Source organism: Phacochoerus africanus, chromosome 1 (assembly GCF_016906955.1).
Source record: "Phacochoerus africanus isolate WHEZ1 chromosome 1, ROS_Pafr_v1, whole genome shotgun sequence".
In the NCBI taxonomy this organism is placed as follows: domain Eukaryota; kingdom Metazoa; phylum Chordata; class Mammalia; order Artiodactyla; family Suidae; genus Phacochoerus; species Phacochoerus africanus.
This window is the reverse complement of record NC_062544.1, coordinates 175,380,801-175,407,874: the sequence shown is the minus strand read 5'-3', so window position 1 is coordinate 175,407,874 and position 27,074 is coordinate 175,380,801. Positions and strand designations below refer to the sequence as shown.

General features: G+C 37.3%; 1 protein-coding gene across 3 annotated transcripts in view; it reads right to left on the bottom strand.

The window, feature by feature from the left end:
* Positions 1-27,074, bottom strand: part of MME (membrane metalloendopeptidase) — a 104,237-nt gene that overhangs the window by 40,877 nt on the left and 36,286 nt on the right. For all 3 annotated transcript variants that reach the window (XM_047785168.1, XM_047785174.1, XM_047785184.1), the window contains exons 4-13: positions 25,529-25,690; positions 24,474-24,554; positions 24,290-24,385; positions 24,058-24,176; positions 19,176-19,241; positions 6,543-6,677; positions 3,810-3,911; positions 1,991-2,127; positions 1,789-1,882; positions 468-596 (exon numbers count right to left, since the gene is read on the bottom strand). In XM_047785168.1, the coding sequence (XP_047641124.1) occupies positions 468-596; positions 1,789-1,882; positions 1,991-2,127; positions 3,810-3,911; positions 6,543-6,677; positions 19,176-19,241; positions 24,058-24,176; positions 24,290-24,385; positions 24,474-24,554; positions 25,529-25,690 (1,121 nt within the window). The remainder of the gene's footprint in view (positions 1-467; positions 597-1,788; positions 1,883-1,990; positions 2,128-3,809; positions 3,912-6,542; positions 6,678-19,175; positions 19,242-24,057; positions 24,177-24,289; positions 24,386-24,473; positions 24,555-25,528; positions 25,691-27,074) is intronic.

The following is a 27,074-nucleotide window of genomic DNA, read 5'->3' as shown; positions in this document are numbered from 1 at the left end:
AGCAGCCATTACTATTAGCAATTTAGCTGAGCATAAAGTAGCATTTTAATAGATTCTTTCACCCTGACTTTAAGTTCCCTTGTCTTCATCTCAGTAGCAATAAAAAATAAAGTACATGTATTACACTTCAAATAAACCCTGGTTTACTTTCTGAGTTTTAGGAAGATACTAATTTGTAGCCAGTTTTGCTAATAGAAGAGTTCATAAATTACTATAACATTAGAACATGTGACTAGGTATTGTGAATACACTGCTTCTGGAAAATGGACATTTGGTTTTCGGTTAAACAATATTAAGATCAGAAACATAATTAGACCCTTGAGGAGGGTAGGATGAAATTTATTGGGAAATAATGGCAAATTGTGATTTAGAAGTTCTATGCCAATTAATAAAATTTTAGATAAATTATAGACTATTGTAATTGCCCATCAATGCAAACAAATAGAGTATTGTGCTCAAAACATTACCACATGTTTACTGTCTCCAGGAAATGCCGCTTCCACATAAAGCCTTCCCACAGCATTTTCCATATTCCCATTGACATAGTTTGCACAACGTCTCCATGTCGCTGTTTCTGATGTTGTGCCATAAAGAGCCTATGGGAGAGAAAAAGGAAAAGGCATTTGACCGGGCATAGACGACTGAAGTGTGGTAAGAACACAAATTTCATAGGACTCTAATTCTCTATGTCTCCTAAGTTCTTGCAATATTCATGGCTTCTCTTCACATGTCATGATGTCCTTGCATAGGATTAAATGTATTCCAATTGAATTACTACTTATTTATGATCTGGAAATAAGGTATATTTTCAGTAGCATGTCCTAGTAGAATTTTTGGCTATTACAACTTAATATGCTTCTAAACAGCTTTAGGGGAAAAAAAAAAAAAAACAACAAAATAAAACAAAACAAAACAACCCCCCCAAAAAAAACCCCAAATAAACAAAACAACACTATTGCCACTGCATAAACATAAACTAATGTTCAATAAATGTAACAGGGGAGAGATCTGGTATACAAGAAAACACATTCTTGATTTTTAATGTTTTTGCTGAACTTTCATTTCAGTACTTAGAAGAACTGCATTGTACAAGTTTAAGTACCAATATAGGGATTCACTTACGTAAGTGAAATTTAGCGAAACACCATTTTCACATTCTTTAATTTTAAAATCATGTCTACATTTTCTTTTAAAGGGTAAAAACTAAAAATTTCAATCAATCAGAGTTATTTCCTTTCCATGACACCAACCAAACCTTTGCGAGATTTTTCCCCTTCCTCAACTCCTTCTTCCCTCTCCCTTCACGATAGAACTTAAAATGATGATTGTCTCAATAATGTAGTTATTGCTAATAAAAGTCCATAAGGTTATCTCTAGGTAGGGGTATTCTCAGTGGGCTGTCTACATCCATGCAGTCCATCTGTCTACATGTCTAGTGTGCTATGAGCACCAGAAAATCCAATTAATCGAGATAGATAACCTTGAAATTACTTTGAATACACGTAAAAAAGCAAGCCAGCATTCTTTCATGAACTGCTCAAATAACCAACAGCATCTCCTTCCAGGGTAATTCAATCATAGTGCCAGGGCAGACAGTCATAGCATGGAAGAGCACAGAAAAACTGGCTTTCCTAGGCAACATGGCTTACCCACAGGCAAAATAACCAACATTTGGAATTTTGTCTCTTGGCAAAGTTTACCACATTCTAGCAATGTACATGGCAAGCCTTCATAACCATGGATCTCTTTATGCTTTAAGTCTTAAGAAAAGAGAGATTTTTTCTTCACCTTGCGGAAGGCATTTCTGGACTCCTTGTAGGTTCGGCTGAGGCTGCTTACAAGATCCATTATGAACCGCCAGGACATTAAATTTTGAAGATCTCTGTATAAAAAAACCCACCACCCAGTAACAGAAAAGATGAGGCTGCAAAGCTTCTGAAGAGTGATATTAAATGTAAACTTTGGGACACGGTCACACTGACATACCTACCTGGCAGAATATTTGGTAAGAATGAGCTTAAGTTTGGTTAAATATTCTGGAGCATAAACAACCACATCTTCCTCATTTGGAATATTAATATTCACAGTTGACATGATTTCATTTGTGAAATTTGACCAGTTGAATGACTGGAAAAAAGCAAGCACAGAACATTCAGTAATTATGGAGTTTTCTTGGTTCCAAGACTCAAATATGGCTACAGGATCAGACATGGTTGCAGTGTCAGTTGCATCACTACATATTTATCACAATAGTCTGTCTGATATTTGTTTGGGATTTTTATTTAATTGTTTCAATCAGTGTTTGAATGAAAATTAGTCCTGCAGCATAATTATTTAAATAGCAGAACTAAACCAACAGCTTAAGTACAAAAGCAGAGCCTTTAAGTGTAGTGAACATATGCCAGAAATTAGGCTCAATGTCACATTCTTGCTCTAACCAATATAAAAAGAAAGAAAAGGAAATTTAGCTGTTTCCTAGGTTTGTCCAAAAATTTAAATGGCTATAAAATGTTTACCTCTTAAAAGTGGATATTAATAAGTAATCCATGTGAACACAGTAATACATCTCAGTAATACATTTCGCCATAAATGAAAGCACACCAATGCCCTGGCAGATAACAGTAATGGAGAGATACAATATGGAAGGTCCAATGAAGACAAACAAAATGCATTCTAAGCTATCAATATCGAGTCAATAGGTATGCAGTTTTCATACTTCAAAAGCTGGGTTTGGAGTTGCCAAAAGATGGAATCTTATCTATTATTCTTTAAATGGTAATTGTGGTTATTCAACCGCCAATGGATTTAACAAAAAACATCAGACATGAACATTATGCAAATCTTGCAGAAATTCCACATTTCAATGTTTGTGAATATTTAAGATTAGCAATATCTTAGGCACTAAGATTTTATATATATATATATATATATATATATATATACATATACACATACATGTATACTAACACACGTATAAGTATATAAATAAACTGATCACTTACTGAGTATGAGATGCTATGAACTTTTATTTCCCTTGATGGTCCAGACCACTCTTTCAAAATGTATTTATCAAACACATTATATTAAAGAGGTCTATGTAAGGAATTCTTAACTCAATAGGTTATGCCTTTAAAAAGTCCTTTTTTTTACTGCAATCAGTGCCAGAGAATTCAATCACTTAATGTGGTGGCTTGCAATTTTCCCATGAATGTTACTTCATTTCCTGATTGTGTAGATCAACTAATACACAAGAATACATGCAAAGCTTTAACGGAGATTATTTTAGATACTAGCTAAGAAATTGCAGCTAAGCAAAAAAAATGTCAATTTATGCTTATAAGTGAAACCTATAGATATATTTCTTGTGTTCTATTTCTCCATTATTTCTCTGAATACCTCCAGAGATGGCCTTGATGAGAACATGGCAAGTTCTATGAATAAATTATACTTTTTCAGAGTTAAAAAGAAATCTGACTGCCTAAGTTAACGGCTATATAATGGTCTTTCAGAGGATTTTTGCTTTTAATGTTTCCAAACCCCTTTCCAATGATAGTTTCTAATATTATTGCATAGCTGCCTTGAAAGGACTTTTACCTTTGAAATTCACTCTACCCAAATATAAATATAATGATTTCAAATAGTTTTTTTTAAGTCCTTTCATGAAGTCAAAGGGTTGGTGTCACCTAAATTCATTTTGATGTTGAGTTTACTTCAATAAATAAGAAATCATTGAATTTTAACAAACTGCATTCCAATGTTATAATTTTGGACATGTCACAGTAAGAGAGGACATAAAACTTGCTACTTACCTTCCCATTGATCTCTAGAGAAAAGTTATTTTGGATCTGGGCTAAAGTCATTTTGTTATAAAGAAGCATTGGATCGTTTCGATCTTCAGATTTAGTTGTAGCCTGCGGATTTAATTTTTGATAGTTATGTTAGACCAGTAACTCTTTAGAAAATATAACTATATATAAGGGAAAAAGAAATATGGGGAGTTCCTGTCATGGCTCAGCGACTAGTAGCCATGAGGACTCAGGTTCGATCCCTGGCCTCACTCAGTGGGTTAGGGGTCCAGTGTTGCCATGAGCTGTGGTGTAGGTCAGTGATGCAGCTTGGGATCCTGCACTGCTGTGGCTGTGGCATAGGCCGGCAGCTACAGTTCCAATTTGACCCCTAGGCCTAGGAACTCCCATATGCCATAGGTGTGGCCCTAAAAAAGACAAAAAAGAAAAAAAGAAAAAAAGAAAAGAAATATGGGATGGGTACAACATAATTATGTTTAAGTTCTAATCTATATATGTTTTATATTTATATTGTCATGTAAAGAAGAAAAGAGAAATATAAGAGATTTTAAGTATATTCAGTAACATTTAGTAACAATTACTAAGACTTGGCTGCAGTGCCAAATACAAAATTCTTCAAGGGAGTTCCCGTTGTGGTGCAACGGAAACAAATCCAAGTAGGAACCATGAGGTGGCGGGTCCCATCCTTGGCCTTGCTCAAGTGGGTTAAGGATCTGGCGTTGCTCTGAGCTGTGGTGTAGGTTGGTAGCTGTAGCTCTGATTTGATCCCTGGCCTGGGAACCTCCATGTGCCGTGGGTGTGGCCCTAAAAAAAGCAAAACAATAAAAATAAAAATTTTTTAATGTCTTTGTATTTTGATAACTGCCAAACCACATATGCACTATTTACAGACTCTTTCCTTCTATGGCTAATGATCAGCTCAACTGTGTCTGTGGCTATTTCATATTACAATGACTTTCTTGAATATAGTCATTTCCAGTTTATCTCTGAAATACTCTGTTTTCCACTTATGACCATTCAATGTCCCAATTAAAATTCAGACAGGAGGAAAAAAAAAGCATGATGATTTCTGCAAGAATTTTTTTTTGGGGGGGGGTGTCTTTTCTAGGGCCGCACCCGAGGTATATATATGGAGGTTCCTAGGCTAGGGGTCTAATCAGAGCTATAGCCACCCAGCCTACTCCACAGCTTACAGTAATGCTGGATCCTTAACCCACTGAGTGAGGCCAGGGATGGAACCCACAACCTCATGGTTCCTAGTTGGATTTGTTAACCACTGAGCCACGATGGGAACTCCAATTTCTGTAAGAATTTAAAGCAGGTAAGACAGAGAAAATTCCTAGTACATAGTACAGTTAGGTGGCAAGTTATCTGAGGGGAAGGCTAACACCTACTTTTGTATTTGACCTCTCATCCAGCCTAATGAATCTAGTGCTATCTACAGCATCTACTATTATTTTTTCACTGAATCAAAAAATGAAATTCCAGTACAACTCCCTGACTAGCAGTTGAAAGGAATAAAAGTAATGTTAAGTGAAAACAGACAAAAGGTTAAAATGGGAATAATTTCTCAAATGACAGTGGTTCCAATTTCCCCTTTAGGTCACTTACTTATTCATTTATTTAAAAACAAAGTATGCAACATCTGCATGCAATGGCCTGCTGGACAGTTAAGAAATACACAGGTGATTCAAAGACTACTCAGACCCTATCACCATCTTATAATCTCAGAGAGAGAAATATAGACACAAAAATTCTGAGGTTAGATACAACAAGATCAGAGCTGAGGCTGATCAAAGGAGAACATGGATTAGAAAGGTGCAAGTGGTAAAAACCCAGCACAATCAACTGTTCTCTAATAATTCTGTTTCCGACAAAGAAACCACATGTAACCCATCAAACTGCCACTCATTCAGTTGGAGCTCCATGCAAAGTCTGGTTCTGATCAGAGATGTAGCCTCAGGAAAGCTAAAAGTGCCCCCCAAAATCTTCAGTCTTCAAGATCCTGATGGCAGTGCCAAGCAGACAGGCATTTAGGAGTGCAGGCTATTGTCTGCAATGTCACAGAGTCCCGTGCATCCTAAACAGATTGAAAGCGACCATTTATACAGTTTTTGCTTGAGACTGCAGACCCTGTCAGAGAAATATCAGACAGGAATGTGCCAAATCAGAATCTAAATGTTCACCCAGAACTAGATGAAAGTCAGGAACATACCCCTTGGGCTCTACTGATAAACTCCTTCTGTGGGATTTCCCCTGAGCGAATAAGCAGCCTGACAGTCTGAACTCAGTGGCCTCACATAGTTGTGTGGCCATGTTCCAGGGCTAATACTTCTGAGCAAGGAGATAGAAACAATTTCTGTAAAGTTGTAAAACTGTACATATCAAAAGTAAAAGAAATTTGCTGAATAGTTAGCAATCAAGTGTGTCCTGATCTCAAGGGCATCTCAACAGCAGTTTGTTAGCACCTTGATGTAATCCACTTATAATAGGTCATTAACCATATCTAGTTTAATATTTGTCAAATTTAGTATGTCTCCTGGATGTCTGGAACCTGGTTTACTACAAATTCCACAGTTTCAAAGGTCCTCCTGAAATCAATGATCCATTATTGAGCTAAGCATTTTTATCACTTGGTTAAGAAGTTGTACTTTTTACCCTTAAAATATGACAGAGAGGAGAAAAAAATAAAAAGTGGCTGACGGTATTCAGTGTATCAGAGAAAATGTGTTTTACATTGGCAATTTCTTTTTCCAATTCCATAACTTTATTCATTTCCAAAGAAAGCTGGTTCTCATCGACGGGCAGTCCTTTTTCCTGACGAATCAATTTGGCCACAGAAATCATAAAATCCACATATGCTGTACAAGCCTGCAAGAAATAAAGAACAGTATATTGCTGAAGAATCTTCTAAATATTCATCATGGCACTTGAACTTAAAATTTGTTTTCAATTCAGTATTAATTTTTGGTAACAGATAAAGCACAATAAAATAGAAACCCATCCCTGAATCAAAAGAAATGACCAGCACAGATTCACAGAAAGTCAATGTGTCTTTGAATTGGAGCAGAACATCAGTGTATCACTTTGAAAGTACTGAGTAAACTTATAGCCATTAGGTTATGGAGATTTTATAATTTTCAACTACTAATCAAGTTAAATTGCTTTAATAAGAATGTAGTTGCAAAAGACTTAGTAAGCAGTACCTTTGTAAGCAATACCAGCTTTCTTCTAAGAACACATATTCTTTCTTTATCTTCACATTTTAACTTTGTAAGGGCAAGCTACAGACTAGTTATATTATTGACCTTTTAGAGAATAGATACATGCCTTATTCAAATTTAAATGTGGTATCAAAACCAGGAAATTGAATAGCACTTTCATAAATCTCAACCCACTGCTATTTAGCTATTATTATCTATCAGCCATTAAAATAAATAATGATCCCATCATATTAAAATTTACTCAAAATTCAAGTTCCAGGACCAGTTTGGGCAACAAATAGATGGCCACACAAGTTTGGGATCAATGAGTGGTTCTATGCTTCAAAGACTTGTTCACACAAGGTAAATATGAAGAAAGCTGCAGAATGCTTAACACTTTCACAGTTTCAGGAGGTGTTATATCCCTACTAATTGATTATCAGTGACAGGGGCACATGTCTAGTCACTGTGAGTGCAAGGTCACATCTAAATTCATGGTGATGCATTAAGAGGATCAAACATAAAACTTATGGGGAATTGAAAATATTTTATCAAGCAAGAACCTAATAAGCAATATATAAAGTTATTAATTCGAACACCTTTTTTTTGTTTTTGTTTTTTTTAAACTTTTTTTGCTTTTTAAGGGCTGAATCCGTGGCATACAGAGGTTTCCAGGCTAGGGGTCCAGTCGGAGATACAGCTGCTGGCCTACACCATGGCCACAGCAACTCCAGATCTGAGCTGCCTCTGTGACCTACACCACAGCTCACAGCAATGACGGATCCTTAACCTGTTGAAGAAGGCCAGGGATCAAACCTGCCACCTCATGGTTCCTAGTCAGATTCGTTTCCTCTGCGCCACGACGGGAACTCTCTTGAGCACCTTTAAGTAAGGTTTAGATACTGGCATTCCATGACCTTTACTAAATGCCAAGTAAACAATTCCTCAGGGAGAGGGTTCTCTCTTTCAAGGATACCCTGTGTGATGTCTAGATAGCATCTCTATCCTGGATCTACTACTCAGTAGAACAAACTATTTAAAAACAGCTCTGCACCTGAATTAAAAACTTAATCACTAAGGTAAGAGAGATACAAGGATGTTTTGTGTATATTCTTGCCAACTCCATTCTTTTTCTATCAAAAGGTAATCAGAATTTTTTTTTAACTTTGAAGAAAACAATTATGTTTGAGTTCGTTGGACCAACTATTCCAAAGTATAAGCATGCAGTGTTTTGAATTAACTGTAGTTTAAATCATATAAATTCATCTGCATTCAGCAAGGAATTACTACCGACTATGAAAAAAATGGTAATTTGAATTTTCCAGAATCAATCTACTGAGATTTCGTTTTTTACTCTGTGGGATGCTTTTTTTGTTAATGAGGTGAGAAAACAATAGCAAGAATGTTCTCTTGCATTTCATTTACTCTGCAAACTGGTTGTGCTCTGGTATCTTTATCCTTACAGATGTATTTAAACACTATAGAAATTGGCAAGCATAAGAACTTTGGACAATGCTTCTAGTCTGCTGAGCTGGTAAAGTTTCCTAGAAAATTAGAAGCATTAACATCAATAACTTCTCAGATGCTTGAATATTTAATATAGTCACATGGAACATACTACTTTTAATAAACTCCATTATCTGGCAACTATCACAATATGACTTTTTAATCAAATGTGTTTTAGTATCTTGATTATCTTTCTTGGTTTTCGAATTTATCTAGTAGCTGTCAAAAAACCAGGCTTACTGCTTCTGTTAAATCCATTCTATAAGATATGACTTTACCTTAAGGTATTAATTTTCTTCCTTGAGATACTTCTAGATAGGTAAAATGCCAAATAATAGCAAATTGTCATAATTTGAGGAGAAGTAGTCAACACATATTTTAACATTTAATTAGTGCATTGGCCAGGATCTTTTTCTTTTTCTTTTTTAGGGCCACTCCTGTGGCACATGGAAGTTCCTGGGCTAGGAGTCAAATCTGAGCTGCAGCTGCCAGTCTACGTCACAGCCGCAGCAATGAGAGATCCAAGCCACATCTGTGACCTACACCACAGCTTGAGGCAATGCCAGATCCTTAACACACTGAGCAAGGCCAGGGATAGAACCCAAATCCTCATGGATACTAATTGGATTCTTAACCCTCTAAGCCACAATGGGAACTCTGGCCAAGCTATTTTTTAAATCAAAAGTCAAATTTTCTTTTCTGTCACTTAAAGAGCAACTAGTTATTAGGAAAAAGGCCAGAAGCAGCTATCTTTTCTGACAGTCATAAGGTAGCTTAGTTGAAGCTTTGATATAGTGAATCCTTTATTTGACAAAAAAACCCAAAAACCCTAAATTATCTATGTAGTCCTTCCTTTTAAAATAAAACATTGCAAATCCCAATGCTTATAACAGCAGGTTTAATGAAGACAATTGTTTTTAAATGGCTGTGTAAAATCCATAATAGTAGTTCGGTGAGCTTTTAAATTCCACACTATTGACGAGATGATATTTACCAATACCCAACACCATGAACGGTTACTCCAATAAGAACTATCTTCATTTTGCAGGACCATGCAATAATATTTATATATTGTCTCTGTTGAGAAATTGGATTCCTCTTGCTTAGAAAAAAAGCTGACATTTGTTGGAGTTACCAAAGAGGAAGAGCATAATGCCATCTGACTATTGTCCTTCGCACTTAGTATCTTTGTTAATAAGTAACAGCAAGTCCCAGGGAGGAATGGAGAGCCCTCTGGTCAGATTAACTGATAACTGTGCACTTTAGAGTGCCAATAACTGTGGACCAGGGTTTTACTTCCAAAGATTCTGTCCTTGGACACCTAGCACTTTTCTGCCTTTCCCTTTCCAAGACAAATATGAGCATGAAGTGATTGTCCTATCTATTCCTAGCCACTAATATGGGGGCGGGGGGTATTTAATAGTGTTACACAGAAAGTTTCCTGGGGAAAGACACAGGGGACACCAAGCAGGAGAGGTCTGTTTCCTCTAAGAAGGCTTGGAATTTTTTCCTGCTTTAAGCGGCATATCCGGGATCATGCAGCTTCCAGAACACTTGCTTCCCAAAGGTGGACACAGACATATAGAATCTTGAAGCCATTTGGGGGGACTGGAAATGAGATATGGCCCCCAGTCCACTTAGTAGGGCTCTGGTGCAGGAGAAACTCAGGACACAAGAGGATTCACTGTGGACAAGCGTGGGGACAGGTGGGGACTCTCATCATGTTAATAGAGAGTCTGGAGATTCAATGAGAATTTACTGTGTAACTTCTAAGGTTTGTTGCATATGTTTGGGAAGCTGCATGTAGTTCTTTTTACAAACTAAGTTCAGCTGATCTCAAAAATCTCTCGTCACATTCACTAAGTCCTAAGTTCAAAAGCTACTCTATGTTTTGTTTTATACAGATACTGGGACTGGGTGAAACCTCCTGACTATTAGTCACCTGGTGCCAGAAAGGACAAAACGAGATCAGCAGTTTCCCTTGCAAGATCTGTTTTTTCAAGTCAACCAAGCAGCAGTCAGAGTGAGGTTTTTAAAAACCAAATCAAATCAAATCTAAATTGTCTACAGACCCCCTACCCCTAGTCATTCACTTTGTATCATACCACCATATTTATTTCCTTTATCACGTTATATTCACTTATCTTTCCCTTAAATTATTACTTGTTTCTTAATTGTCTATCTCCTCCCATTAGAACATGAGTTCCATGCAAATAAGGGCCATTTCTGCCTTGTTTCCTTGGTATCCCTATTGCCTAGAAAGGCAACTGTTACATAGTAGAAGCCCAATAAAAATAAAGTTAAATGGTAAGTAGATAGAGTAAGTTTCCCTCCATTTCCTATGTCAGAAGGCTTCTAGTCAGAGTCCAAGTCTGAGTCTCAGTCTCTCTGAGCTCGTATTTCCGGTAAGCAGGCAAACAAAATCCTCTCGAGTTTACTCTCAGTTCTAATACCTGCCCATCTAAAGGACTGCAGACCTTAGCTTGTGCTCTTTCCTGAGCAGGTACAGCTTTGAGAATTTTCCTGGACTGTGCTCTCTCTTAGTCACTACACAGACCCTGGGTCATCTCTTTTTGGCCTCCAATCATCTTGGCCATATTCTAAGTCCTATCCTTGTCCCTAAAACGTTTCCTTTTTTAAAGTGAACATCACGTTTTTCTAAGAACTCTGCATATCTTCATGACTCTGGCTGCCTCCTCCTCCTCCCCTGCCATGCCCCACAGCATCATATTATACAACTTCTAATCTCCAACTCCATCCTCACCTTCTCGAGCTCTCATTCGCTAGACCCATGGTTTTCTCTTAGCCCTGAAATGCTCTGTTCAAATAAATATTTTGTCAGTACATAAACAAAATAAATCTTAAAGAATGTGTACATGAAGGTGTGGCTACACAGAGCACTGTCACTGGCACAGACGAAGTGTTCCTTTAGTTTGGAAACCACTACCCTGGCTTATTCTACCTTCTCAGACAAACACAGATCATAAGCATGTCTATAAACCAATTATGCTCATTTTGGGTTCCTAACCTACAGATTCCCTTATGAAGTAGGACCAGGTAGCACTTAGCCTTGAAAAGCTAGAAGTAGAGAAAAGGAAACTTTGAGACCGATTCCAAATTATCCTAAATAGAGTTCACAGACTTTTCCAAAGGTGGTGATTATTTAAGAAAATTAAGATAGTCAGTCCTTTCAGTGAATCAATATACAAGAGCTTTTTTTTTTTTTTTTTTTTTTAAAAGGCTGCAACCAGAGGCCAATGGAAATTTCCAGGCTCGGAGTTGAATTGCAGCTACTGCAGCAGGCCTACCCCACAACCCACAGCAACGCAGGATCAAAGCCACGTCTGTAACCTACACCACAGCTCCTAGCAACACTGTATCCTTAACCCACTGAGCAAGGCCATGGATTGAACCTATGTCCTCATGGATACTAGTTTGGTTCGTAAGCCACTGAGCCACAATGGGAACTCCATATAAGAGCTTTCTCACATGAAGTAGTTGTTTGGTTCCATTTTAAAATTCCATGAATGGAATGATTATTTTCTATGGGCAATGTGTCTTTCATATCATTTTCCTAGCATAGAAATTTGTAAGGATGAAACTGTTTCAAATCTCACCACTTCTGTCCTTCGAGGTAGCAGTGTGTATTAAGTGATCTCTTCAGATAATCAGAATCCCTCAGAAATAAGCTTCTACCTCTTCAAGAGACATCCAGCATAAGAGGCTCCTTGATAAACCCATTTTAAGAACAATTTCTTCTGCCATGACATTTAAAAAGGTCTATTTATTTCCTGGAAAGAGATGCTTTACACAACAAGGTGCCACAGAGGTGAATCCAAATTGGTAAGACATGTTAATTTTTAAAATAAATGTGTGTTTGTTCAGTATTTATATAGATGTCTATGTGGCCTTCTGCCTAATATTTGGCCTGGAGAACACTATGTTATCAGTCTTACATTTATAAACTCCTGGAAAAAGATAGTGTTTATCTAGTCTTGTTTGGCAGCTTGTGTCACCCACATGAGCTGGCTTAATAATTTTTTTTAATTTTATAAAATTTTATTAAAGTACAGTTGATTTATAATACTGTGCCAATTTCTTCTGTACAGTAAGGTGATGCAGTCATACATATGTATATGTTCTTCTTCTCATATTATCTTCCATCATGTTCTATCCCAAGGGACTGGATAGAGTTCCCTGTGCTGTACAGTAGGACCTCATTGCTTATCCATTCTAAATGTAATAGTTCGCATCTACTAACCCCCAACTCCCAATCCTTCCCCCTCTTCCCTCCTCCCTTGGCAACCACAGATCTCTTTATGTCTGTGAGTCTATTTCTGTTTTGTAGATCGAGTCATCTGTGCCATATTTTAGATTCCCCATATAAGCAATATCATATGGTATTTATCTCTTTCTGACTTACTTCATGTAGTATGAGAATCTCTATGTACATCCATGTTGTTGCAAATGGCTTTATTTCATTCTGTTTTTATGGCTGAGTCTGGCTTAATAATTTTAAATGAGATTTTCTCTCTAGTTTTTTTTTTTTTTTTTTTTTGTAGAAATAGCACCATCTAGAAGGAAAGCTAGATTGGGAACCAGGGGACAAGAGCATGATGAGGCAGGCTATGGAGCTCTTTCTCTTCATCTTCTCATAACAGAACCTCTATTCTGTTTTCTCTTGGTGGAGCTGTAGATCAATAGGTCTACCTTCCTAAGCCGTAGAGATGGGCTGGTGGTACCAACTAGCCAATCAGAGAACCTGGTTCCCTGGATACAGGGACTGGTCAAGAGAAGAGCAGGTGGCTCAAGCAGGCTGTTTCCGCAGAAACTGAGAGACAGTAAGACAGAACTTATTTTTTCTGTATTTTAAAGCTGCCAGTGGTCATCTTTGATGCTACAATGGAGATAGCCTGCTAGAGAAGGACTCCAACACAGAAAAAAAGCTTGAAAAATGGGAAAAGAGATAAGATGATTCAATTTGAACCCCTGGAACCAACCATGCCTGATTTATCCCTATAACTTTACATTTAGGTGAAATAAATGAACAGAAAACATTTTTTATAGAAGTCAAATTAGTCATAATAGAGTATGTTTCTATTGCTTAGAATTAATGTTCCTGACATATAGATCACCGAATACATGACATAAGCAAATCATTTTACTTATTTGGATCTCTGTTTTCTCATTTGTAAATTTAGGGGTTGAACTAAATTCTCTAATGTCTCATTTAGCTCTTAAAGTCTATGCCTAAGTAAGCTTAATTAGTAAGAAAACATATGATTCTGTCATGTAAAAAACCATAACAATATACGTCTTTGAGTTTCTACTGCCTTAAGGCATGTTCCCTCTTTGAGAGGGAGATTACAGAAAACAAAAAGGAACTGAGGTATTTAAGTTTAGAACAATAACCAGAGGAATACAATATGCATTTCTTGAAATATAACATTCAAAACGGCCAGAATAAAAGCACATAATAAGTTTGAAAAACAGAAAAATAGGTTTTATCTTTAAGAAAGAAGGTGAGATGTAGTTCTTGGAAAAAAATAAAGCATTATCTATTTGCATCACTTAGTGGTATAATGATACAAGATATTTTACTGTTCTGAACGCCAAACAAATATCACAAAACAGAAATTCCATTCCTAGGGTATCAAAATCCAAAAATATCTCTGTGAAGTGGAATGGGCTCTCCTATAATTGCAGGTGTTATTTTCATTGTTTATAAATGTCTGGTTGTAGAATTTAAAAAGATGGTTCCCTGGATGAGTTGGATATCTCAGAAGGACAGATCAAAAAATACCTGGGGAGGAGTTCCCATGTGGCTCAGTGCGTTAAGGACCTGGCACTGTCATTGCAGTGGCTCAGGTTGTTGCTGTGGCATGGGTTCGATCCCTCACCCAGGAACTTCCACATGCTGCAGAGGCAGTCAAAAACAAACAAAAAAAGACCTGGAGAAATGAGCTTACAGTGATTTGATCAAGGAAATTCATAATTAGGGTTTTTGATCAAAAGAAGAAGAACCCTCATTATCCTTAGCCCCTGAAGCATATCTGCAAACCAGATGCCACACTATAGTTTGAAAATCATCACTAGAGTGACAGGCAAAGAAGTGGGCTTCTCTAGTCAAAGCACCTTTTTGGGTTAAAAAAAAAATAAAGTTGGTGATCAAAACTTCTCTTGGTTATTTTTTTTATTTTTATTTTTTGGCCACCCTGTGGCATATAGACTTCCCAGGCCAGGGATCAGGTCCGAATTGCAGTCATGACCTATGCCACAGCTACGGCAATGCCAGATCCTTAGCCCACTGTGCTGGGCTAGGGATTGAACCTGGTCCCAGAGCTGCAGAGACACTGTTGATCCCATTGTGCCACAGCATGAACTCTCTTGGTTAAATTCAATAAAATAATGTGGAATGCGAAAGTGTGGGACCCACTGAATATATAAATATCTCAGGCAAACTGAATAGATCAGAGAAATAATTGGAGGTTGAAAAGGAGAAAAGGGATACATGGTTTATAAGATATTTGTAAGGAGTTCCCGTCGTGGCGCAGTGGTTAACGAATCCGACTAGGAACCATGAGGTTGCGGGTTCGGTCCCTGCCCTTGCTCAGTGGGTTAACGATCCGGCGTTGCCGTGAGCTGTGGTGTAGGTTGCAGACGCGGCTCGGATCCCGAGTTGCTGTGGCTCTGGCGTAGGCCGGTGGCTACAGCTCCGATTCAACCCCTAGCCTGGGAACCTCCATATGCCGTGGGAGCGGCCCAAGAAATAGCAACAACAACAACAACAACAAAAAAGACAAAAGACAAAAAAAAAAAGATATTTGTAAGATGCTCAGGAACTATATTTCTTTAACTCTTGAGGCCCTAGACCTCACATTTCTCTGAGTCAAGGTGAGGATCTAGGAGGGACCTCTAATGATATTGGGACCTTCTATCTTCCTTTTCTTTCCTCTCTCCCCTGATATCTTCTCCCTCAATTATTCACCTACAGATTCAGCAATATTTATTTGCTAATTACTAAGCACCAGAAACCAGGCTGGATACTGGAAATTAAAAAAAAAAAAAAAAAAGAGTAAGTGAGACATGACAATGCTCCTGCTAAGCTAAACAGTTTTCTAGGAAAAAAAAAAAATTAAATAAAAAGTATTCAGAAATCCATGTGCTATGGGAACATAGAGGTATCTTCATCTAGTCAAAAGTTCCACAAAAGGCCTTCTTGAGCAAGTAAAATTTAAACTTAAAGGGTGAAGAGAAAAGGAAGAGGGTCAAGTCGGTGGTGTGTGTGTAGGGAATGTTCCTAGCAAAGGGAACAGATACATAAAAGTATGTGAGAAAAAAATTAATGAAAGCCACTGTTACACTAATACAATGATATTAACATTTCTTCCAGTTTTAAAACTTCTCGACTAGATGTTACTATGTTATCCTATCCTTTTCACCACCTTTTTTTCCATGAAGCAATAAAACACTAAGAAAACATACTCGAAGGGGCTGACTTATTTCAGAGATAGCAGGGTAGTGGAAAAAACAAGAATTAACTTTTATTTGATAGCTGGCAAAAAGACAGAGGAATCTAAGTGGGGGATGACAGATGGTAGTGAGTGTAAAAGATTAGCAAATATCATGGGGAAATAAGTAGAAAAATTGAAATTTTTCTATGGCTATACACTCTGTCCCCTCCTCCAAATACCCCGAAAGGTTGGATTTTAAAAGGTGGAGGGTACAGAAATATTCTAGTAATTATCCATTTCCAGGATGGCAATTAGATTTTCCCTCATAGACTGACACCCTTCAACTGGAAAGAGATTGTTGGGAGCTTGGAGCACCAATTTGAGATGTATTCTGAGGCTGGAAGTTAGCAGAACAAAGGGCAGTGACCAAATAGCCATAGTTGTGGAGGCGGGGCAAGGCAGCAAGCATTGTGTGTTTGCTGCTGTAATCCAGATCACTGGAGGGCACTTAATTTCAGCTGATAAGAACTTCCTGGCTGAAAGTGCTAGGGCTACTGTTTTCTAAATCTTTTGCTCATTTTTAAAGAACACCACTAGTGTGAAGTACTACCCTTAGGAAGTGGGGATGATGAAATAGAAGAAGCAGGAAACTGGGATAAAAACTCTACCTCTGGTTCTACGAGTGGTTGGCCGAATGTTCTAGGGCAAACCTCTCAGCTCAGATTTCTCACCCATAAACTCTTATTACATTACCATTTCCAGATTTAGTCACCACTCTGCTGTTTGACTACAAATATAGTATTGCCCAGACCAGTGGATGCAGTCTGTGGCAGAGACTGTTAAATGTTTTTGGTATCTGAGTTCCTCTTCTTATTTTTAATAATAAAATCTTAATCTCATAAACCGAATTTTAATAAGGTACATACATGACCACTCAGTTTAAGAATACATTTCTCAGTCTCCTTAAAATTTAGTTGTGGACACATGACGACATTCTAACCAATGGAACATATACAACTTCTGCATCAGTAACATAAAAAGAAATTGTGTGTCTATCTCTGTCCCTCATCTCTTTTTCCTACAGCTCAAAATGTCAACAGGGCACTGGTGAACTAACTTTGACAAAGTAGATTATAAATAAAAGGCTCAAAGAGGTTTATATTAGAACAACAGGTCAAAGAAAGCTGTGGTCCTGGTCATCCCATGGAACAGAGCATCCTACCTCTCCTGAACTATAACAGGAGATAGAAATAAACTTCTCTCTTGTTTGAACTACAGTGTTTGAAGGTCTCTCTTTTTTTTAAAACTTCAATTAAGACTCAACTAATTTACAAACTCAAATGCCTTAGAGGGACCAGGAAGTCAATAAAAATCAGTGAATTATCTAGATGAGGACTGCCCAAACCTGGAGAACAAAGGCCCTATTTGAAGGGCAACCACAACACAGCTCTGTCCAATTGCCAAATGGCAAGGCAGGCCTAAGATTTCCAATTCTACTGATTTATCAAAAGATCTGGGAGTTCCCGTCGTCGCACAGTGGTTAACGACCCTGACTAAAAACCATGAGGTTACGGGTTTGGTCCCTGGCCTCGCTCAGTGGATGAAGGATCCAGCGTTGCCGTGAGCTGTGGTGTAGGTTGCAGATGCGGCTCGGATCCCGTGTTGCTGTTGCTGTGGCATAGGCTGGCGACTGCAGGTTTGATTAGACCTCTAGCCTGGGAACCTCCATTTGCCTCAGATTCGGCCCTAGAAAAGACAAAAAAAAAAAGATCTAGATTCTGAAGAAAAATACTCCATTTAAAAAAAATCTTGGCAACTAATCTAAAATTAAACAATAAGAACAAAAACCCAACAGCAGCAGGTTAAACAAAATGCCTCTACATTAGACTCAAGCCTATAGCAAACAGCTCTAGATTATGACTTTTTCTTGATTATTAGGCAGCACTGAATATGAAATGCATAAATATACCAATCTTAATAATAGGATACTACATTAAAAGCATACACTGACTGCCAGGTATACTCTGACATCAGGAATGTTAAAATATTAAAAAAAAAACGTTTAAGGCTAGACAAATTTGATGTTTTTAGGACACAAACCTACATTTGAAAAACATCCTAGTTTTGATGACGATGAAAACACAGTATAATGAGCCAAAATTCTGCAGTCACCCTCGATTCTGCAATAGGAAGCAGCTGAACAACTGGTAAAGCCAATAACCACAAACCACACAATACTTGGATTATAATGAACTCAAATACCCCATACCCATTTCATTGCCTGTGCAATTGTGGACTTTAACAATACCTCTTTTTTCTTCATTTCAATGTTGTGTAGCCATTCAAAAAGATATTTTACAGTGAATTTATTCCATGTTATTTGAACTTAGCAAAATAAATGCCCAGCATAAACATATAGAATAATTTTAACTAAGATGTCCTTTCAGCCACACCACCACACTGTGACCCTTTAGAATGATCAAAGGGACACTTAATTTACTTCTGAGTTAGAAAATAATGATGAAAACATTTATGGAACCAACACCTTCCCAAATACCTAATAATATATCACACTGCTAAGTTTATTTTCTGTGTTTCCTTTATATCAAGGCACATCAACACCAGCCTGAGGGAGTCAAGGCTGTGAAACAAATGGAAGCACCTCCGTGGAGGTGATGAATGTAGAGTCAAAAGGTGGCTGCAAAGGTTTGTCTGAACCTGATGCCCCTACCTGGGTAGCCCTCTGAAAATCAATTCAGAAGGCTCTGAAAGGATGCTGTGTCTCATTCTGGACCATTCCCTGGTCACCATTCCCTACCTAATCTTCATTGGCACTAATCTAGGCCTTGATTAATCTGTTCACTCTTTCACTTTTCTTTAATGAGCCAGTTTATGGGGGAAATCAAACATTTAAAATTGACTTTTAAAAATGGGTCACATGATTTTAAAATGAAGAATTAAGGCAAACAAGGAATTTCAAGTTTCATTGTTTCTTAAAAGACCTTCATTCATTCTGTTGAGAATATTCATTCAATCAAAGGAAGCTTACTGTTATATGTGTTTTTCAGCATCTGCCTGAGCAAAGAACATAGGGGGTTAGGCTTAAATCTGATCTTAGTCTTTTTCATTATTTGTAAGTTTATACCAGATGATTCTATAGTTTTGTTATACTTCGTTGGGGTTTTTTGTTTTTGCTTTTGTTTTACCTCTTTATATATTCCAGTGCATTCGTAGTAGTCTCTGGAAGGCAAGCCAAGTCGAGGTTGGTCAATCTATAAAAAAATATACAAAGAAGAAAATAAACTACTCAGTTGATACAATAGTTGGAAAATTACATGCATACCTATCCATGTATGAGCAGGATCCTAGCGTTCTTGCTCTTTATAAGGGTAACAAGTAGACACTGAGTGAAAACAAAATTAAGAAATGGGGGAGTTCCCATCATGGCTCAGTGGTTAACGAACCTGAATAGTAACCTTGAGGTTGTGGGTTCAATCCCTGGCCTTGTTCAGTGGGTTAAGGATCCGGTGTTGCCATGAGCTGTGGTATAGGTTGAAGATGCAGCTAGGATCTGGCATTGCTGTGGCTCTGGCATAGGCCGGCAGCTACAGCTCTGATTAGACACCTAGCCTGGGAACCTCCATATGCCATGGGTGCAGCCCTGAAAAGACAAAAAGACCAAAAAAAAAAAAAAGAAAAAGAATTGATTTCTACACTATTTCTAAGTGTTAAACTGATGGGCTGTTAGGTAATTTGAAAGACTGTGCTGCAGATATTTGAGAAAAATCAGACACCTTGAACAAAAAAGTACACCAGGGAAGGATTTTTAATGCAAAACAAAAGAGGTAAACAAACACATGTTAGACTCTCAGACTGGGGTGTTCTTACTTTTATAGGACATTGCAGCTTTGTGAGATCCTAATATGCTCCCCTGGGGGACAGTCTCTTCTATCCAACTTAATTGGGATGGAAAAAGAATAAAAAGTGGAAAAACTCCACGGTGACTCTAGAAATTCTAAACTAAGAGAAAATTTGCCAAAGATTTTTTTTGAGATCCTCTATTCTAGGGGGATAGAAGAGACCCCACCTCAGTTCTCTCCAAAGCTGCCCTGCTCAGGATCAGCAGACCTGGCTGAGTGTGTAAAAGAGGAAACTCCTCTCTGTCCTAGCATATCTGGCCCACATCCCACACGCAGGGAAAGCTACCTGGACATACCCGCAGCTTGGTGAAGTTCTTGCCTAAGCACTCACTGCACAACAGGATGGAAAGATAAACCAGAGCACTTAAAGGTGAGAGTGAGAATCCTAGCAGCTAGGCCAATACAAAAGAAACAGAACCCAGGGAGTTGGTAAGGTAAGAGCCAGAAGGCATCCCCATAGGAAGGACCCTATTCCTTATTCAACCTCCTGACCATCCTTAGAAAATCCCTTCGTGAAGATCATGCAGGATCTAGCATTTGAGAGCCAAGACAGAATTTAGGAAAAAAGGGGTCCACTGCAGACAAGAGTTGGGGTCAGTCCCTTTCATGATTTTGGTGATTTTTTTGGTTGAGCTTGTAGATGTGGAAGTTCCTGGGCCAGGGCTTGAACCCAAACTCAAACCACAGCAGTGACCCAAGTTGCTGTAGTAACATTGCTAGATCCTTAATCCACTGCACCACAAGGGAACTCCTCATAATTTTCATTACAATGACCATAACGATTTATGCAATAGTGACATAAACATGTTTCTGTGACCTGCAACTTTTGGTTAGTTTCTTTCACAGGAGACTAAGCTCTGTAAATATTTCAGTTCAGTCCAAACATACTCATTAAGTATTAACCTCATCTTAGGTGACGTCTTAGGTAAATCTAAATGAATGGCTTATACTTAAAAAAAAAAAACAAAGCCATTTAAAAAGAATGGCCTTCCAAAAAAACAAAAGTCCAGGAGCAGATAGCTACACAGGTGAATTCTATCAAACATTCAGAGAAGAGTTAACACCTATTCTTCTGAAACTCTTTCAGAAAATAGCAGAGGAAGGAACACTCCCAAGCCCATTCTATGATGCCACCATCACCCTGATACCAAAACAAGACAAAGATACTGCAAAAAAAAGAAAATTACAGACCAAAATTACTGATGAACACAGATGCAAAAGTCCTCAACAAAATACTAGCAAACTGAATCGAATATATATTAAAAGGATCATACACCATGATAAAGTAGGGTTTATCTCAAGGATGCAAGGATTATTCAATATCCACAAATCTATCAATGTGATACACCACATCGACAAGCTGAAGAATAAAAACCATATGATCATCTCAACAGATGCAGAAAAGGATTCTGGCAAAATTCAATACCCATTTCTTATAGAGGAAACCTACCTTAACATAATAAAAAACATATATGAAAAACCCACAGCTAACATCATTTTCAACGTAAAAAACTGAAAACATTCCCACTAAGATCAGGAACAAGACAGGATGTCCACTTTTACCTCTATTATTCAACATAGCTTTGGAAGTCCTAGCCACAGTGATCAGAGAAGAAAAAGAAATAAAAGGAATCCAAATTGGAAAATCAGAAGTAAAACTATCACTGTTTGCAGATGACATGATACTATACTTAGAAAACCCTAAAGACAGCACTGGAAAATGGTTAGAACTCATCAATGAATTTGGCAAAGTTGGTGTATACAAAATTAATACACAGAAATCAATTGCATTTCTGTGTATGAATAATGAAAGCTCAGAAGGAGAAATCAGAGAAACCATCCCATTTACAATCACATCAAAAAGAATGAAATACCTAGGAATAAACCTATCTAAAGAGACAAAGACCTATACTGTGAAAACTATAAAATGTTGATGAAGGAAAACAAAGACAACACAAACGAATGGAAAGATTATACCATGCTCTTGGGTTGGAAAAATCAATATTGTCAAAATGGCTCTACTGCCCAAGGCAATCTACAGATTCAATACAATCTCTATCAAATTACCAAAAACATTCTTCACAGAACTAGAACAGAATATTTTAAAATTTGTATGGAAACACAAGAGACCCCAAATAGTCAAAGCAATATCAAAAAAGAAAAATGAAAATGGAGGAGTCAAGTTTCCTCACTTTAGACAATACTACAAAGCTACAGTCATCAAAACAATAAGGTACTGGCACAAAAACAGAAATATACACCAATGGAACAGGATAGAAAGCCCAGATATAAACTCAAGTACCTATGGTCAACTAATCTTTGACAAAGGAAGACAGAACATAAAGTGGAAGAAAGATAGCCTCTTCAATAAATGGTGCTGGGAAAACTGGAAAGTTACATGTAAAAAAATGAAAGTAGAACACCATCTAACACCATATACAAAAATAAACTCAAAATGGGTTAAAGACCCAAATATGAGGCCATACACTATAAAACTCCGAGAGGAAAACATAGGCAGAAGGCTCTTTGACATAAATCACAGCAACATCTTGTTTGACCTGCCTCCTAGAATAATGACAATAAAGACACAAATAAACCAATGGGACCTAATAGAACTTAAAAATAATTTGCACAGCAAAGGAAACCATTTAAAAAAAAATGAAAAGACAACCCACAGATTGGGAGAACGATAAAACAGACAAGCACCTAATCTCCCAAATATAAAACAACGATAAAACAGACAAGGACCTAATCTCACAAATATAAAACAACTTATGCAACTCAACAACAAAAAAACAAACAACCCAATCTAAAAATGGGCAGAAGACCTAAACAGACATTTCTCCAAAGAAGACATATGGATGGACAACAGACACATGAAAAAATGCTCAATACCACTAATTATTAGAGAAATGCAAATCAAAACTATAATGAGATACCACTTCACACCAGTCAGAATGGCCATCATTAACAAGTCAACAAAAACAAATGTTGGAGAAGTGTAGAGAAAAAGGCAACCTCCTCCACTGTTGGGAATGTAAATTGGTAAAACCACTATGGAAAACAGTATGAGGTACCTCAGGAAACTAAATATAGAGCTACCATATGACCAAGCAATTCCTCTGCTGGACATATATCTAGACAAAACCTTCACTGAAAAGAGACATGCACCCCTACGTTCACAGCAGCACTATTCACGGAAACAACCTAAATGTCCATTGATAGATGAATGGATTAAGATGTGCGACATATATACAATGGGATATTACTCAGCCATAAAAAGACAATTAAAGCCATTTACCACAACAGGGATGGATCTAGAGACTCTCATACTAAGTGAAATAAGCCAGAAAGAAAAAAGACAGATACCATATGATATCACTTATTCATGGAATCTAAAATATGTAACAGATGATCTTATCTAAAAATAACAAACAGACAAAAAACTATTAGATCATGGCCAAGAAGAGCAAATTTGGGGTTTCCAAGGGGGAGAGGGGAGGGAGTGGGATGGGTGGGCTTTTTGGAGGTTTTTTGGATGCAAATTGTTATATTTCGAATGGATGGGCAATGGGCTCCTACTGTACAGCACAGGGAAATGTGTATGATTGGGTCACTCTGTTGTACAACAGAACTTGACAAAACACTGTAAATCAACTATACTTTAATAATAAAATAAATAAATAAATAAATAAATGAAAAGAATGGCATTTTGTTTACCTTAATTGAGAAAAAGGTAGAGTTTTTTAAGCAGAAATAAAATTGTGTTCAAAATCCATTTTCTATGATCTTTTTGGAAACATCAGCAATTTCTGGTTCCTGACCTGTATTACTTATTTATGTAAACCAGACCATGTTCCTTTCATGAACATATAGAGAAATCACGTGTTTTAACTAAATAGGAGAGGCTCAAAATCTTTCATTTCTCATCATTTGTTTTATAAAGGGAGGGGTATCTAAAACAAAGGTAGCCAAAAGGAGAGATGACTGTCTAAAACACAGCATTAAGAAAACACTTTCAAAACTGGGAGTCCAGGCAAATGTCCTTGAACTTATTACTGACTTGCTCATGCAATTCAAATGAGAATATGCATTATTTCTAAATATCAATCACAACAATATGTGTGGAAGTTTTATTACAACCTTGTTGTCGGCCACACAAACTTACATGAATTATATGGTTCATAGAGTTTTTATCATCAGTGCCAACAAAAAAATTAATAATGACTTTTTTCCCATATTTGGAATTCAGTTGTGCAATAGTTCTCTCAGCTGTCCAAGAAGAACCTAGAGCAATGAAAGGTGAAGTTTATCATTAGATGTTTTAGTGCATTTACATGGTATTATAATAACAAGAGCTTATATGGACATTTTTTTTTAAAGAAGGAAAACTGCCTTACCATATGTTTGTTCCCAGTTATCTGTTGCCACTGGCCAATCATACACATCTGGTAATAGTCTAAGTAGAGGTTCCCCGCCTCTGCTATCAATAGCAGCTTTTGAAAATAAATGAATATAAATGTATTATGAAGTCTTTTGTATATTTTGGCATACTCCTAATAAAATAAAATAAGGAGCACTTACATTCATTTATACAAGATCTATACAACGTTTTTGCTTTCTGAACTGCTATTATATCTTCAGTTTTCTGTTCCTGAAGGACATCTGAAATAGGATATTGATAAAATATATCAATATCATTGCTCATTTGCAGCTGTAATTAACATTTTCAATACTGGTTTGGTAAAGAACTTGCTTTTATGGTCACATATTTCCCATTCCAAAACCCCTTACCAGATCATTATTCCTGGTGCACAACTGGGAGTCAGTTTAACTAGTCACTTAGATGAAAGTCTTTTTGACTATATTATCTTTTTGCGTGTATGAACAGTGATGTGTACTGCGATGTCATAAACAAGTTGCTTTTTTTGAAATTGAGATTACAAAAAAAAACAAATGCTACATAGGAATTGGGGAATTAACATGATAGTCTTGATGGTTGAAAAATAATTATCTTTGCATGATTATACTGTTCATGCTGTAAATGAATTGAATGAATTGTTCTACTTGTTTCTTGGATATCAGAAAACAGTACAAATTCTTGGGTTTTTTTTCCTGCTTTTGTTTTGTTTTGTTTTTTTTTTTAATAAAGTACCTTCTAGTGAGAACAACAGAATGCAGGATACCAAAGGACTAGACAAAACTTTCTCACCTTCCCAGGAAGAGTGTCTTAGCTGGGTTAGAACAGATATACCCACTCTGTGAAGATAAATCTCACTACCATCTTACAGCAACTTCAACACAGAGCCAGAGTAGAAAGAACATGCAGATGGTATTTAGTGGCAATCATTTAATTTCTTCTTCTGTAAAACGACATAAAGATGCCATCTCTAGGGATAATAAAGTTTTATCGTGTGTACCTACAAATGAAAGCAGGGACACTAAGAGATGCCAATATATCCATTTCAGTGTCCACCGCCCTCCGAGTAACTCAGGGGCGGTCCTATAAAACTGGGACGGGATTATCAACTTTCATCTTTTGCAACACTTTCTGTAAAGGCTTAGAGTTGTATCTTTAAAAATGTTATATGATATATTTAAAGAGATATTTTTGATGCATAGACACACACTCCACTAACCTTTCAAAACGACTTCTAATTCATCTCTTAAAATGTCAAAGTTACTGTAACGGGAGCTGGTCTCTGGAATGATGTTGCGTTTCAACCAGCCTCCACAGGCATATTTGAAAAAGTCTGTGCAAGGCTCAGCAGTGGCATCCATGTTCTGGATCAGTCGGGCAGCTGAGGATCAGAAAAAGGACAAGATAAAACGAAGGGTGTATATTTTCTAAGTAGTTTGGAAGGGTAAGGAAAGAGACCACATTGCTGCTTCTTTATAATCAAGTCAACTGGGAGTTCCCATCATGGTGCAGCAGAAATGAATCCGACTAGGAACCATGAAGTTGCAGGTTTGATCCCTGGCCTTGCTCAGTGGGTTAAGGATCTGGCATTGCCGTGTGTGAGCTGAGGTGTAGGTCGCAGATGCAGCTCAGATCTGGCATTGCTATGGCTGTGGTGTAGGCTGGCAGCTATAGCACTGATTAGACCCATAGCCTGGTAACCTTCATATGCCGCAGGTGCAGAAAAAAAAAAAAAGTATAATCAAGTCAACTGGATTCATGCTCCTTTTTTTTTTTTTAACTTATATAACTTGCATATTATCTGTGTGTGGTACTCCGCCCTTTACTGTAGTTGGTTGATTTTATTCTTGAGTGGTCTGGGTCCTCCTATCCTATATCTCACCCTCTTCTTTAAATAACTGAGATTCTTGCTAGTTATTGTCTCAGATGAAAAAAAGATGACAGTTCTGACTTAGCCATCCTGGGCCTGGAGTCCAACACAAGGTCACTCTTCACTGACAACTTTAGCTGCTGACTCCACTCTTCAAGGTACTATGACCTTTGAATATCTTGGAGACTCCTGAAGGATGTGAGATTGTTAATTTATCACTTTACTAAAGATTTGAAGCTACAGTTATTACTTCTTGGACTTTGCTTACAAAATTTTGCAATTCAAATTTGATATTTGATTTGCATTTGCTTACATAGAGTCTGTCATTATCAAATTGGTTGTAAGTTTGTTAGTTTTTCTTTTGTCCACTATTTTATCTTTGAGAATTATGATGAAAATGCAAAGCAACCAACACTGAGTATTTATGAAGGGCAAAACACTGAATGTGCTAGGTGCTGCAATTGATAGAAAGATGTACATAATGTGAATTATTACCACTTAAGAGAAGACTATTATATACAGGAGGCCGAATACCCACAGTTTCTACCCCTGGAATAGTGAGAAAACCCTTTCCCTGCCCTCCCCATGTCCTTTCTCATATAAGTTGAACTGTTTTACAAGGAAAACAAAAGAGCGATTGAGACTCCATCTGCATCAAGAGAGTGTAAGTTCTGAAATGAGCTTTTGAAAATGCTTCACTTTCTGAATAAATTAATTAAACACTTCAAACAATTGCTGAGCTATGTGGATTTTTCCAACTTGGAGTGGTAAATCTGCCTTCCAGCAGAGCCTCAAGCCCTCCCTTCTAATCACCTCTGGACACGTTGTTTACTTGCCTGCTGTCTCAGGCCCCATCTCTTTAAGACTAAACTCTGGGCTGCCTCCAAATCAGTCC